Below are 15,066 nucleotides of genomic sequence, written 5' to 3'. Positions count from 1 at the left end.
TGTGGTTTGTAATAGATCCAATAAACCCTCGGAATTGAGAGATCGACAGCATTCAAATATTATACTGGCTGGAAAATTGCTTTTCTTTTTGTATTTTGTTTTTGATCTTCTATCAAAAGTTTGCTGAAAAGTGCATTTCTTTATTTGATGGAAATAATCAAAACCAGTCACTGACCTCTCCTGTAGTAGCCTGTGATACGCTTGAAACGCTGCGCTTTTTTCCAAATGCAACACTGCAGTATTATGGACGCAGTCAAATAAAAAGAATCGCGTTTAAACTCAGTTCATTTAATAAATCGTTGCACATTCACAATAAGGGATTCTTCATATACCCCGAGGCAGATCAGATACACTACAAATAAGAATCTGGACAAAAATGTTCACGATGAGAAAACCATCTAGCAAATTTGTGCTGCTCTATTGTTTCAGATACATTTTCATTTGGGTGTGATGTTTTATGTTTTTTCTTTTCTTTTTTTTTCCCTAAACATCAGCGAATTATGCAGGGCATAATATATAGCACTAATCCATAAGAGGTGAGGCAGTACTCTATAATGCAGTTGTAATGCCTAAGCATGCACAGGAACAGGGACCGCTGGTCATAAGCAAACAAAATTCGGCAAAAAGAAGAAAGCTTTGTGTTTAACATTACAATCCATACAACTCGACATTGAATGATTTTGTGCTTTTTGTTCCACGTTCACGCATTAAATCCTGTCCTGGAGACGACAAGCAGAAGTGTCTGATTCGTGCAGTGCTCTGAGTGTGCTGATAACATGTTGATGGGTGCTCATTTAGTGCATGTCCAACCCATTCCACGGTGTTCCTTAAAAGGCTGGTTCATTTAGACACTGTGAAATTGATTTGCAGCTTGAGTAATTGTGCTTTGTAACAGAACCTGTACGAGTCACTCAAGGTTAACTGCATCTTTTTCTGTGCATTATGCGACTTGCTCGAAGAGATTGTGCTCGAGTGGAGTGCAAATCGAAGTGAGATCTTAAGCACTGATAGGTAGATTGTGTTCCTCCTCTCTCCTGCCTCCTTCACGCCCTACTCGTTTCGCTTCACAGGTGATACTTCCTCAGGAGATCAGACTGCCACGTGTTCTTCCTGTCCGGGAAGCGCTCAGGAATCCGAATGCGTCGGAAGTCCTGGATGCATTTCTGGAGCTCCTGCTCTGGCGTTAGCTTCTCCTTAGTCGGTTTCCTCTTGGACGGGGTCATGAGGTCACGGTGACCTGTGGTGCGAGTGCGCAAAAGCTCCGTCCTCCGGCGGGTCTCCGCTTGCATCGACTGGGCCGGTCCTTTCTTCTGGGTCCGTTCCAGAGTCTGGATGTGGTGGTGTTGCTGGGAGACGGGACGGGCGATCACTGTCTCCTGGGGTGAGCTGGCCTCCGAGTGGGACTCGGAGCAGGAAGTGGAGAGCTCGTTGAGGGACGTGCCACTCTCGCCCTCTCTCTCGCTCTTCTGGCTCTTGCAGCAGCACTCGCAGTGAGAGGACGACCAAGCTGACGGCCCACCTGGAAAGAATACAGACAGAAAAGCTCTGGAGCAATCAAGACACGTTTGTCTGAAATACATAATTACTGCATGAAAATCAATTGCAAATCAAGGCCTGTCAGGTGCAGATTTGGTGTCATCTTGCAGAGGATTCGTTCCTAAATGGATGCATGCAACTCTATAACAAAGGTCAATGTGGTCAGACAAAACAGTGAAAAGTTTTATGACACCATTAGCAGACAGTTACGTTCCAGCTGGCTCTCGGATGTCGATGATGCATTTCATTACTGCTCGTTCCTAGCTTTATGCTCTGCCATTCAAAATTCAGCATTTATCCTCCAACAAATAATTCTCCTAAACACAAGTCATTGACATTCAGCCAAACACATCAGCATGCATACAGGGTGGTTAAACCAATCATTTAGCACTGAAAAGTTCGACTATACCTCTGACCTTATCAGTGACATTATACTGTGGGGGAATCAACATTTTTTTAAATCTTAGTTTAATAGGATTGATTTTGTTTTGTGTTTAGGGATAAAAGCTGGGGTTTGGTCACAATGGCTTGTCACTGATAACGCTGAGCATCAGACACCTTTTGTGTTGTGTTATACACGTGCAGGCAGAGTCGGACGAACAAAGATATGATCAGATATGATCACTAATATCAGAACACTAAAATCTTCATTCTTTGTTTGACTGTAACTTCAGTGTACTTAGTGACAAATCCCATATTGCACTCTCATGCTGAGGAAGAAAATGGAAATCTTGCCTCACTCCCTAGTGTGATTCAGCCTAATGATTTCCATTAAACATTTTCCCATCAAGATATAATGATTCTCAAAAGTCCAACATGTTAAAGTTAGATCCAGGATTCAATAAGCATGTAATGTCAGTAGTGTTATTGAATCTTTTCAATATTTGGCAGTGCTTTCCTGTTTCCTAGCAGACAGCATAAAGCTCACAATCATTACACATGATCGGATTACAGATCCATTAAGATCATTAAATCATCCTTAGAAATTAACTTATTGTCACATCACCATCACAACAGACTTCTGTAGCACTCTTTGAGCTTCCTAAAGGGTTCGTCTCTACATGGAACCCCTCTGTTACAGGCTCCAGTTCCCAGTATCGGGAAAAGTATTGTTTTATTTCCTCAACGTTATTTTAATGCATCTAATAAAATATTGTCTACTTATGAGAACCAGGGAGCTTTCTATCTTTTCTATCTTTCTAACTTTCCACTCACCAAACACATTAGACACAAGTTGATGGTATTAATAAAAAAAAATAAAATAAAATATATTTGATAATGGCCATTGTAATTTCCACAACACTAACAGAATTTAAAAAATGACAGACCTCCTGGCTATGGTTTACGGTACCCTGGGAAAAGGGAATTCCAGTTTTGTAGGTTTTCCCACTGCTCTAGAAAACAAATGATCGTTTTTACAAGTCACAGCTCACTTATTAAAATGCCTGGGATCCCTGCGTTTGAAACCCCGGGGAGAAATGGGCTCATTGAGTGTTATTGTGATGGCTAACATTTCTAGTTTTCTAAAAATGGGCTGTTAGTTCTGTTGGAGTATTCCACCTCGAACCACAGTACAATCTGGGGTGTAAGATGGAATCATTCATTCAATCATTTGGGATTAAGACTGAGATTCTTTAGTTTCATTGTATACAATTTTAGGGAAATGGTGGCTCAAGCAGGTAAGGATCTGGGTCACTAATTGGACAGTCGTGGGTTCAAGCCACAGTACTGCCAAGCTACTGGCACTGGGCCCTTGAGCAAGGCCCTTAACTCTGGCTGACCCTCCTAACAAGCTGGGGTATGCGAAAACCTGGGGTGGTGATAGAGGTTAAGGCTCTGGGTTTTTTGGTCAGGAGAGTGGGCTTCAAGCCCCAGCATTGCCAAGCTGCCACCACTGGACCCTTAAGCAAGGCCCTCTGCTCCATACGGCTGACCATACACTCTGACCCCAACCCTCCAAGGATGGGAAATGCAAAGAATGTGCTATAATGTATATGTGACAAATAAAGGCTACTTAACTTAAATCAACAGATTTTTTTCCTCAGATAGCAATAAGGACATTTAAACATAACACATATGAAAGGAATTTAAAATAAAAGTTAAAAAAGAAAGAATTAAGAATCCATATACACTATACTAGACTGCACATGAATCTATTCATTCTCTACAAACACTTATCCTTCTGGTTCATAGGAAACCTGGAGACTATCCTATGAGACTCAGGGCACAAGGCAGGGTAAACCCTGGTCAGGATGCCAGTCTACCACAGGGCACAATCGCACACACAATCACACACTATGGACAATTTAGAAATGCTAATCGAATGTCTTTTTCGATTAGCATTGGGGGAGGAAACATCTGGGGCACAAGGAGAACACACAACGCTGGAGGTGTAAGGCATTAGATTAATATAAGTCATTAGAGGCATATTGCACACTGTATAAAGTGACACGGGTGAATTGTAGTGTATATGAAGTGCCCTGTGGTGTGTATTTTGAAAGTATATGTTGTTATACAAAGCCATATGGAAATGACAGAATACTATTACAAATCATTACAAAGTGGTAACCTCTCCTCTAACGGCTTAATTGATTTTTTTTTTTTACAGTTAACCTTGGCAGAAGCACAAACCGCATTCGATAAACAGTAATATCTATAGATAGCATGCTTATCTCTAAAGCTATAACATATCTAGATGCACAAAATGTGTGTGAGCATACAGTGTGTGTGTGTGTGTGTGTTGGTTCTGCACTTTTCTATTCCCCCCCTCATGAGTCCTCACTGCTTTTTAAAGAATACAAAGACCTTATCTCCTGGATAGAAGCTCAATAAAGTAAATCTGATACAACCACCCCTGGGCTTTCTTATTTCTTGTTTTCTCCTTTTCATGTTTCTGGGTTTGTCTCCCATTACACCATTGCTGCGTCCCGTTACACAGTGCTGTGCCCTCGAAGATTATCTGCCGATTTGGACCACAATCCATCAGCTGTCCTGTCGGAGCTCATAATAACCCAAGTTCAATCAAAAAGCGCTGGAGTGTTGGATGGGGCAGCATTCTCTTGGTAGCAAGTGCAATAATGAGCTGAAGGACAGCTCTGTGATTGCCCTGGGCTGGAAAAAAAAAGGGTAGAGGGAGAGGTAGAATCAGCTTCCTAATAGCTAATCTATAAGAGCAAGTGCAAAGGAAGCTGTGGAGCAATTTCACTTCACAGAAATTAGATCAGCCTCCATTCACGCCCTCACTATCTCTCCCTTACTATATATGTGTTAAGCCAGCTTCTCTCACGCCCTCCGAGCCGAGTGGAGCGGTCTGCAGGAAAGGGCTCAGGTTGTGCGCATTGTTTCCGAGTGGTTGGCGCGGCCCTCCGGGATTTCCAGTCTAGGACTCGAGCCAAACCCGGCATATAAGATCATAAAACTTTCATTCTGCAGCACTGCATCGAACGGCTTGACAATTCAGGCCCCCGTGCCCAACTGGAGTACAGCACAGATTTCCGAGATCCCCCCCCCCCCCCCAACTACGGATTTTTAAAGCCATTCACATACATCCCATACTGATAACAGTCATTCTACACCATGTGCTGCCAGCTATGCATTTTTTGCTGACTGCTGTGCATCACATTATAGATTCTAATATTCTTTAATTTACAGTTTTATTAAATATGGAAGGTATTGTATTCTCCGAGCTACAGTAAAAACTAGCGGATGCCTGTTCTTTGGTAAGTTCTGGATATGGGTAGCCTGAAATTGGCTTGTGACAGCAAATATATATACGGATTATATAAAATAGCTTTGTTCAGCAAATATTCAGGGTAGTTTATTGGGTGTGTACTTCGGAAGTGCATTTATATAATCGATTCGTTATAATTATACAGAAGATTGCTGCAATATCTGTAAGCCCAATCACCCAATCACTGATTGCATTTACTCTGTTTATTATGATCTCTCTTGCTCTCTTGCGCTCTCTCTCTCTCTCTCTCTCTCTCTTTCTCTCTGTGACTCAGCTGTCCGGATCGTATTACAGACCCATTAGAGCATGGGTTTGTCTCTGGACCTAATTTAGTTTCTATATGTGAGCATTCAGAGGAATCACTTAAAGGCCTGATGAGATGCATTTGGCAGGGAGATTGGGCTCAGACAATCATGACACAGGAGGTAGTTGTTCTCATTTATACCCCACCACCACCTCTGCCTCTACCACTACCACCGCCACTCTTTTTTTCCTGCACCTCCCTGCATGCAACCTGCTCTTTATGCCTCAGACACGTTCAGACTCAAAGATGCAAGAACACTGAGCTGAGATGAAAAAGCTCTCTTTATGAAGCACACAAAATCACTACAGAGAAGCTGGCTATGTGTCTCTGCTTCAGTGCTATACCGTAAGAATGCGGTTTAAATTAGGAGCCGAAGAAATACAGAAAATATGCTCATTAGATTCCCAGCATTCGACAGGCCAGTATTGATATTGTGATATCTACCGGTTGGAAAAATATTCACCTTTAGTGTCTCGCCTTAATGGTTTACAGATAAATCATTTTTTCATTTATTTAATCAGTGTCACTGGATCAAATTTATTGAATCTTTGATTTTATTCTGCATTTCATCAGTAAAGTTGTAAGGAATGTTTTTAAGCGCAGTCAGCTGCTTTCGAGTCAACTTTCCCCCTCAATCTGAAAGCAGAGATTGGAGAAAATGGGCCAGCTGGCTTTATGGGGTCTAATGGATTAAGTGCAAAGTGTTTAAAGCTGTATAACAGTATAACAGTGGCACATTTCCCCATGCTGTAACTTTCCCTGCTGCTGTAACTTTGCCCCTGCTTCACTACTAGTTGCTGCAGTTAGTCACCTAGTTTACGTTTCCTAAATCGCAAAAAAAAAGAAAAGATGAATGCTTTAAACATGCCTCTGAACAGCTTACTTGGTCTGGATCATATAACTTCATCTCCATACCGCCTACATTCAGAGGCCATTAGCAGGAGGAAGAAAATAAAATCAATCAGAAGACTACGACCCACAAGCTGATTAAAGAGGCTATTATGATGTCAGATACAGGTATAAAGTTACTTTATATTCACAAAAGCCACAACAAAACACAGCATCTATCTGTTGCATCTCTGTACTTTCATTCATTATCTAACATTAGCTTCGGGTAAATTAATACAAACATGATCATGTGAGCATGTGTGATACATTCATCTGGGATCGTAGTCAAAACAACCTGGCAGAAACTTGGCCCTCCTGCATTCATTTTAATGGCCATCTGGACATGAGAGTTTCATAAAGGAGAAGTTATTAGAGATGTCACTCAGTGAAACTAAGCCTGTCCTGATAGGGCTTGGAGGGTTTCTTCAAATGAGCTGACTACTATAATGGCATTCCTGTTGATGTATTTTTTTATTATTCTCAATCCACACCTTCAAACAATGAGCAATTTAGATAGATACAATATATTGCTAAAAGTTTTGGGACGCCTGCCTTTACATGCACATGAATGTAACATGGAGTTGGCTTGCACTTTGCAGCTATAACAGCTTCAACTCTTCTGGGAAGGCTTTCCACAACGTTTTGGAGTGTGTTTTCACCATTCCTCTAGAAGAGCATTTGTGAGGTCAGACCGGGAAGGCCTGGCCCGCCATCTCTGCTCTAATTCATTCCAAAGGTATTCTATGGGGTTGAGGTCAGGTCAAGTTCCTCCACACCTCCAGAAGTTCCTCAATAACTCGCTCATCCATGACCTTGCTTTGTGTACTGGTGAGCAGTCATGTTGGAAAAGGAAGTTGGGAGCATGAAATTGTCCAAAAAGTCTTGGTATGCTGAAGCATTAAGAGTTCCTTTCACTGGAACTAAGGGGCCGAGCCCAACCCCTAAAATTCAGTGAATTCAATGATTTGGAGGGGTGTCCCAAAACTTTTGGCAATATAGTGTAGATAGATAGATCAAGTCAAGAAGTTCCTTTACTGTCATTTTAACTATATATAGCTGGTGTAGTACACAGTGAAATTAAATAATGTTCATCCAGGACCATAGTGCTACATGAAGACATAAGCTACATAAAACAACAAGGAAGTAGATCTAGAGGAGATCTATCTATCTATCTATCTATCTATCTATCTATCTATCTATCTATCTATCTATCTATCTATCTATCTATCTATCTATCTATCTATCTATCTATCTATCTAGGTCTTCAAGGTTGATGGTTTGATTCCTACTTCTGTTCTGTGTGTGTAGTTCACATGTTTTACCAGTGATTTGGTGGTTTTATCCCCCAGTCCAGACATATAGGCTGATTGGCATCTCTGAATTGTTTGTAGTGTGTGTGTGTGTGTGTGTGTGTGTGTGTGTGATGGCTTGGCACTGTCTCTGGGTGTCCCCTTGTCTTGTGCCTTCAGTCCCCCTCCAGGTGTAATGCAACCTTATATAGGATAAGCGGTTCAGGAAACAGATGGATAGATTTCCATAAATGGCCATGTATGATCATTACTAAGCTACTGTTAGGCTGAAGAAGATAAGAGCAGAGAGTGGGTGGTGTTATATGGTGTTATATCGTGTTGCCACCTTATAGATCCAGGGTCTGAGATCTGAGCTCCACATCTTCTCTACATTTCTGTGTGGGTGTCCTCCTTTTTCTCTGTTTCCTTACACCTCACAGAACCATGGCAGTAGGTGGACCGGCTACTCTAAATCGCTCTTAGGTGTGAATGTGTGTGTATGATGTGAATGTGTGTGTAGAGTGCTCTGTAATATACTGTACACCCATCCATATACTGTATTCCACACCTCACACTCTGAAGGCTTTTGACTAGATGATGAACGAATAAAGGTATTTGGATTAGGTTTAGGTCACAATCCTATCTAGGACAAATTACAGACTGAATTGTTTAGTTAATTCTAATGTTACTAGAAATAGAGTTGTTCCCAGATCAGGGTCACCACAGCAGATCATTTGATCCACATATTCTGATTTGGCACGGGTTTTACGCCAGATGCCCTTCCTGACACAACCCTACCATTTCATCCAGGCTTGGGAGTTAACTCTTTGGTGGCTGGGTCAGCTCCCTGCCCAGGAATCAAACCCAGGCCAGGGCAATGATAGCGCAGGATCGTGCCGCAGGACCACCAGGAGGCTACTTGAAATGGAGTAGTAGCCACATGTGCTACAGTAATCTAAGATATTGGTTGTTTTGTGTAAGTGTGTGTGTGTGTGTGTCATTCAGTAAAGCAGATTTGTTTGGCTTGTTGGTTAACAGGTTAGTCATCCAAACAACAAAGCCATTTTTCCAGGTAATGTGAATCTTTTAAGATTCAAACTGACAGTATAAAAAAAAATATGGCTTCCAAACAAGAAGATCTCTCAACACAATGGTCAAAACTCCTTTCAGAATATCACTCTCATTCTTCACACATCTGAGTAGGCAGCTTTCCTAAGCAATGCACTTCAATCCTCCTGACCTTTTCGAAATGGCAGCCAGTGACAAAAGTCTAAAAAGGATTGAATTTTTTTTTTCCATTGTGTATTCTGTCTATTGTCTATTTCTATTTATTTAACTGTAATCACCAAAACCCCTCTAATCTGATTGCTGCTTGGGGGGTTCTAGTAACTAAAGCCTCTTGCTTGTGCCTTTTTTGAAAATACAAAATTCATAATCCTTTTACTGGTATTCTGTTACTCCCCAGCTATGAGGGGAATAGCACCTAGATCACACCAGCTCAACCTAAAAACAGTATTAGAGATGATTGAATATCCACAGCTCTCAGTAAATGTGGCTCCAGGCTTTCATTTCTGACAGGTCCACCAATCATGCCAGTCACAACTCTGCAGGCGTTTATGGAGCACAGTGAGTTTCTCAAGCCTAGGCCACACACACACACACACACACAGCCTCTGTCTCCCCCCTGCAGAGAGAACACCCTGCCAATAACAACCATCAATTTCACTCAGATATAAATAGACGTTCTCTTTTCGCTCTGCAGCTTTGATCCAGGGAGCACTTTCAGACGAGAAAAAAAAAATAAAACAATACATTACCAAAGTGACCATCATGAACTGCATGCTCATAAAAACTCATAATATTTTAAAAATAAAATTTATTAACCTTTTTTTTTTCATTAATATGGTGACATGGAACAAAAACTAACGATTAAAATAATGAAAATCATTAAAAATGTCACCCAACCATTCTAAAATATTGTGAGAATTAATATTTTTTTTTATTTCTGTGTGATTTCAAGAAAATATAAAAACTAAATATTTTCCCAATAGGCCTAAATTTTTGTCTAGAATTCATCACTGTAGTAACAAATAAATCTGGGATTTTCCAAGAGTCTGCAATTTTAAATCGCACTATTACGTAGAAGGGAGCTCTAGAAGGATGCACATGTTTTGCACAATATTTGATTTATATTTATCTATTTATATTTCCGATTTATTCATATATACCCTAGACGTCCTGTAAACAGAGAATTATTGACCATTCTTTTATTTTGTTCTGTTTTTTAATGTGGTTTTCGTTCAGAATGCAACATGGTGAGAAAACAAAGCGTAAGAAGAGTTTATTTGTCATATATAAACACATTACAGCACTGTGAAATTTATTTATTATTTTGTATATTCCTGCTTGTTAGGAATTTAAGGTCAGATATTATAGAGCATCTCTGTAGCAGAGAGGGTTAAAGCTCTTGGCTCAAGAGCCCAACAGTGGCAGTTTGGCATTGCTGGGATTTGAACCCCCCAACCTTCTGGTCAGTAAATCAGAGCCTCACTATTGGAAAAATAAATAAAATAAAAAACCAGGTGGTGTGATTCAGCCTGACATGAAGTAGACTGACTGTTACACCCCAAAGTTGATTATCTTCCAATATTAAAGGTCAGCACGTACATTTGATCCGTTCATAATTGTGTTTAACGTTGTGGAACGTCTGTGAAAAGAGTTCGTTTCTGTTATCGCTTTCATTAGAACAGCTATAAACGGTTCTTCCCTCGCCATCCTCTCTCTTTTCTCAAGGACCAAAAAACAGCATTTGTCAAGTTACTGGGAAACTGCAAAGCACACAGTGCCCTGTGCTGAAGACACTCCTGTCTTGTTGTTGTTGTCCTTCAGCTACTCCCTGTTCGGGGTCGCCACAGTGGATCATCCGATCCGCATGTTTGTTTTTTTTGGCACAGGTTTTGCACCGGATGTCCTTTCTGACGCAACCCTCCCATTTTATCCAGGCTTGGGACTGGCACTGAGAGTTAACCCCTCAGTGGCTGGGTCTGTCCCCTACCCAGGAATCAAACCCAGGTCATATCGGTGTGAGTGTGGGATCCTGTCAGGGACTGAAGACACTCCTGTTTCATGAAACTTAAAGTTATAGCTTTACCTCTGAAGCATTGACACTGGAGACTTCTACACATCGCAGAAAACTTCAGATTAACAATTACATGTTTGTTGACATAATAAGTCAATACCTTACCATTTTCTATACCCACTTTATTCCTAATTAGGGTCACAGGGATCTGCTGGAGCCTATCCCAGGCAAAAGGCAGGGATGGACCCTGGACAGGTCACCAGGCCATCACAGGGCCACACAAACACACACTCACTCCTATGGGCAATTTAGAATTACCAATCAACCTAATGTACATGTTTTTGGACCATATACCTTCAATTCATTGATTTGGTTAACATAAAATTAAATTTGGTTAATATTTTATATAATATTTGATCTATGATTCCAGTCAGTTTTTTTTTTTACCTTACTGTTCAGTAACCTAGGGCATTGGTGGCTCAGTGGTAGGTTTCTCGCCTATCATGTGGAAGGCCTGGGTTCGATTCCCAGCCAGTGCCTGACCCCAGTCACTAGATGTAGTGTCGGTCCCAAGCTTGGATAAAAAATGGGAGGGTTGTGTCAGGAAGGGCATCCGGCATAAAACCTGTGCCAAGTTGATGTGCAGACCAGTTGGTCTGCTGTGGCGACCCCTCACACATGTAGGGAGCAGCCAAAAGAAGATTTATTTATTTACTGTTCAGTAGCCTAAATTTCCATTTGCACTACATAAATTCACTCTGAGACTCAAAAAATCCAAATGTACAGCCTTCAAACATCAACAAAATAAATTCACGAAAGATTTTCAAGCTTCTAATTGAACAGAATGAAAGACTTCAAAACCTGAACGCTAGCTGTAACCCAAGCCTGATTTCTGAGCCTAGGCTTGGCACAGTTTCCCGAAACCATACTGTAATATAATACACAGAACGTTCATGATACTCTCCCTACTGTTTTTTTCATTGGGCTATAATGGATTTAAGAAGCCCTGCCCAGATTCTCAAATGATCCGGGCGTTTTCCTGTTTCGGAAGACGAAGCGAGGAGTTCCTCTGTCATGTGGCGAAAAAGGAAGCGATGTGATGCAAGCAGCGCAGACAGCTAATGGTTTCAGGACACTAAAAGCTGCCTTCTTGAAAGCAACTTTGATGAATCTTGGCTGCGTGCGCCATTCGAGCGCCCTGCCAACAATCGGCAGATCAAATCAGCATACACACACACACACAGAGATACTGTACGTAATTTGCTTTTCTGTGTGCATTCTTTAGTTCTCGCAAGTTAAAGTTAACGCATAAACTCCTGCCTCATTATTCAGCGATTCATCTTTAAGCATATTATTCAGAAACTCTTTCAGAAACTGAATCTCATAGGAAACTGTTTTGTAATTACAAGTGAGGACTGTAAGTCTGAACCCACTGACAGAAAGCTTACAGGGTTATGATGAACCTGCCTCCAGCTATGCTATTCTTTATCTTCCGGTTCCTACCCAAATTAGGCCAGGCTGTCCTTGGAGAAGGAGGCAGTGCACCACTGATAACTCGTCCTTACCAGCACAGAAACTCAATATCTAAGAGACACACATTCACTGCAGTGAGCTGGGGCGGTGAGCAGGACGAGGCCGTCATGACCCATCAGGATCATCCTCCAGGCTGTTATAATCACTCAGGATAATATGGTGATGATTTTTTAGAAAGTGATTCAAATTACAGCCCACTGTTCCTTCAATCACATTTCTAATCAAGCGTAATAATACGAAAAGAGACCCGATTTGAAATAAAAAGGGACGACAAAATAGGGTCCGGCTGCTTCGGGCTTTAATAAGCACTCATTGTCCTAGTAGGAAGGCGATTCTCTCCTGGCATTTTCTCTCTGTGATAATTTCATCTTCTTAATGATGATGACAAGTGTGACCATCTCCTGACAGTGAATATGACCAGCGCAGAGACAGATTGAAGAGTCCGGATCGTCTCCTAATAGTCTCGACACCTCGCAAAAACGCTGATGAAGCGTAATAGGACATCCAGCTTGACGAGACAGCCTGCAGAGCTACAGTCATCACCATAATACATTTTATGAAGCCTCACATTCTGCTACCCGTGAACAATATAAGGACAGTAAAGTGGGGGAGAGGAAGCACATTCGTTCTTTAATAAGAAGATCTTGTAAAAACTAATACATTTGGTGATCAGTCCTAAACTTTTATGTTACATGACCACGGGCATCTGTATCACGTTGTTGTCTAATTATCTGGGGTATTTAACTCTTTATTCCAGCACACTGCCGTTCCAGTCCACCGGCAAAATGGAAATCAGTAATTCAATCAGTATAAACAAATTAATTATTTTATTTTAGTGCTCTAATGTAAAATGAGTCAGCGCACTGTTGGCTTTCAGAGTGAGACCTTTCCTCTTCTTCTCCTGGGGGTTTTAGTGGTTAAAGATAACGCCTTCAAATTTTAGATACTTAAGAAAAAATACTTGGGGCACACTACTTTTGAAGATTTATGCGAAAACAAAATGTTTTGGGTTTTTTTTTTTTTCTTTGAAAATATTGCCCTCAGTAGACTAGTTAAAAAACAGAAATACTTATGAAAAACCACAAATTCTTAAAATACTGAGTGTCTAATTTCATGTGAGTCGTTAAGCACCACTGTGGAGTGTGATATGACAAAGAGATTTAATGATGCACATAAGCACAACAAAAAAGGCGCAAACTGCATTGCAAAAGTTTGCCAAAAATTGCAAAAGTATTGGTAAAGCACTCCTTGTCAGTCTTTAGTTGTTGTCATAGTCATGTTTTCAGTAAACCAAACACCACCATATCCTTACAGGACGATAGAGTAAATATTCACATAATAAAACTCTTTCTATCAGACAATTGTTGTGGCGCATATGGTGACATGTGGTGTGATCTGGATCCTCATACCATCTAATGGAGTTTTTCCTTGCCACAATCGCCACAGGCTTGCTCACTAGAGATGATTTTATCTAACATCTAGGACTTTTTTGTATGTTTTTTGGTTCCTATGTTCTGTAAAGCTGCTCTGAGACAATGTTCATTGTTAAAAGAGCTATACAAATAAAATTGAATTGAATTGAATTGAATGTTCACATTACTGGATCAGGAATTCACTTCCACAATTATAATATTGTAACATAATCTAATATAAAGTGTGACACTGATCAAGTTTTGGGACATTTTTGATGACCATTTTTCTATGAAGCTCCCAGTAAAGACAGGGATACAGTGATTGGGAATAAATCTACAATTTTAGAGTCTTACTGAACATTCTTTATTGCATCATTGCCAGAAATACTTTCTCTTCATTAATGACTAAATATTAAGTATTTTGCAGCACAGTAATCCCCCTCTATATATCGCGGTCCCGGTATATCGCAGATTTTTATTTGGAACATAACAAACTAAAAAACGGTATATCGTGGTATCCACAAACCTTATAGTGAATTGTTTTTATGTTGAAATACGGTAATTTATTAATACAAATATAATAAACAAATATATAATAAATAAACAAAATTAAAACATTAATTAAAATGAAGTAAATGTTAATAATATATGAAATACTATACAGCGTAGCGTTGTTTAGGAAAGCATGGTGAGGGGATGCTGAAAATCTAAATACAGTACGGCTGGAGAAACGAGTCCGGCCAATCGGAATGCCCCATTCATTTAATCATGGTTGTGATTGGCTGCTGGCGATGCCTGCAGTTGAGTAAAGGGAAGCAGAATTCTCCAGCATCCCAGTTTTTCATTTTTCACTGTCCCGAGTGTTTGGTTTTGTTCTGTGTACGCTGTATTTTTACAATTATTTCTCCAAGCCCTATTATGTCGCCCAAACGCTCTGCACTCCCTAAGGCTTCTGGCGAGGAACATACATACATACAGTACTCACTATAAATGTGATATTTCTACGAATTTACTCAAAATTCATCTCGCTATATGCTTGCAAATGTTTTCTGTGTGCGTTTAAAGAGTGTGGGAGGGTAATTTACGGCTTAAACAATTATAAAAAAAAAAAACATTTGGGGGTGGCGTCCGTGTATCGCGGATTTTCGTTTATCGCGGGTGGGTTTGGAACGTAACCCCTGCGATAAACGGGGGATTACTGTGTTTCAGTTATTTTTATTTTTTCCAAATCAGCCCTTGCCTGTAAAATCTTGAATTATAATTATACAGATGGGTCTAAAACGATCCAATCACAT

At 40.5% G+C, this 15,066-nt stretch overlaps 1 protein-coding gene across 1 annotated transcript in view; it reads right to left on the bottom strand.

Annotated features, from left to right (window-relative positions):
- Positions 1–277: 277 nt before the first annotated feature.
- Positions 278–15,066, bottom strand: part of kctd16a (potassium channel tetramerization domain containing 16a) — a 28,008-nt gene continuing 13,219 nt past the window's right edge. Inside the window, exon 2 of the mRNA XM_058407524.1 lies at positions 278–1,519. Within this exon, the coding sequence (XP_058263507.1) occupies positions 1,065–1,519 (455 nt within the window). The 3' untranslated portion in view covers positions 278–1,064. The remainder of the gene's footprint in view (positions 1,520–15,066) is intronic.

Source organism: Hemibagrus wyckioides, linkage group LG14 (assembly GCF_019097595.1).
Source record: "Hemibagrus wyckioides isolate EC202008001 linkage group LG14, SWU_Hwy_1.0, whole genome shotgun sequence".
NCBI lineage: Eukaryota > Metazoa > Chordata > Actinopteri > Siluriformes > Bagridae > Hemibagrus > Hemibagrus wyckioides.
The sequence above is the reverse complement of the archived record's forward strand: the minus strand, read 5'-3'. Positions and strand labels throughout refer to the sequence as shown.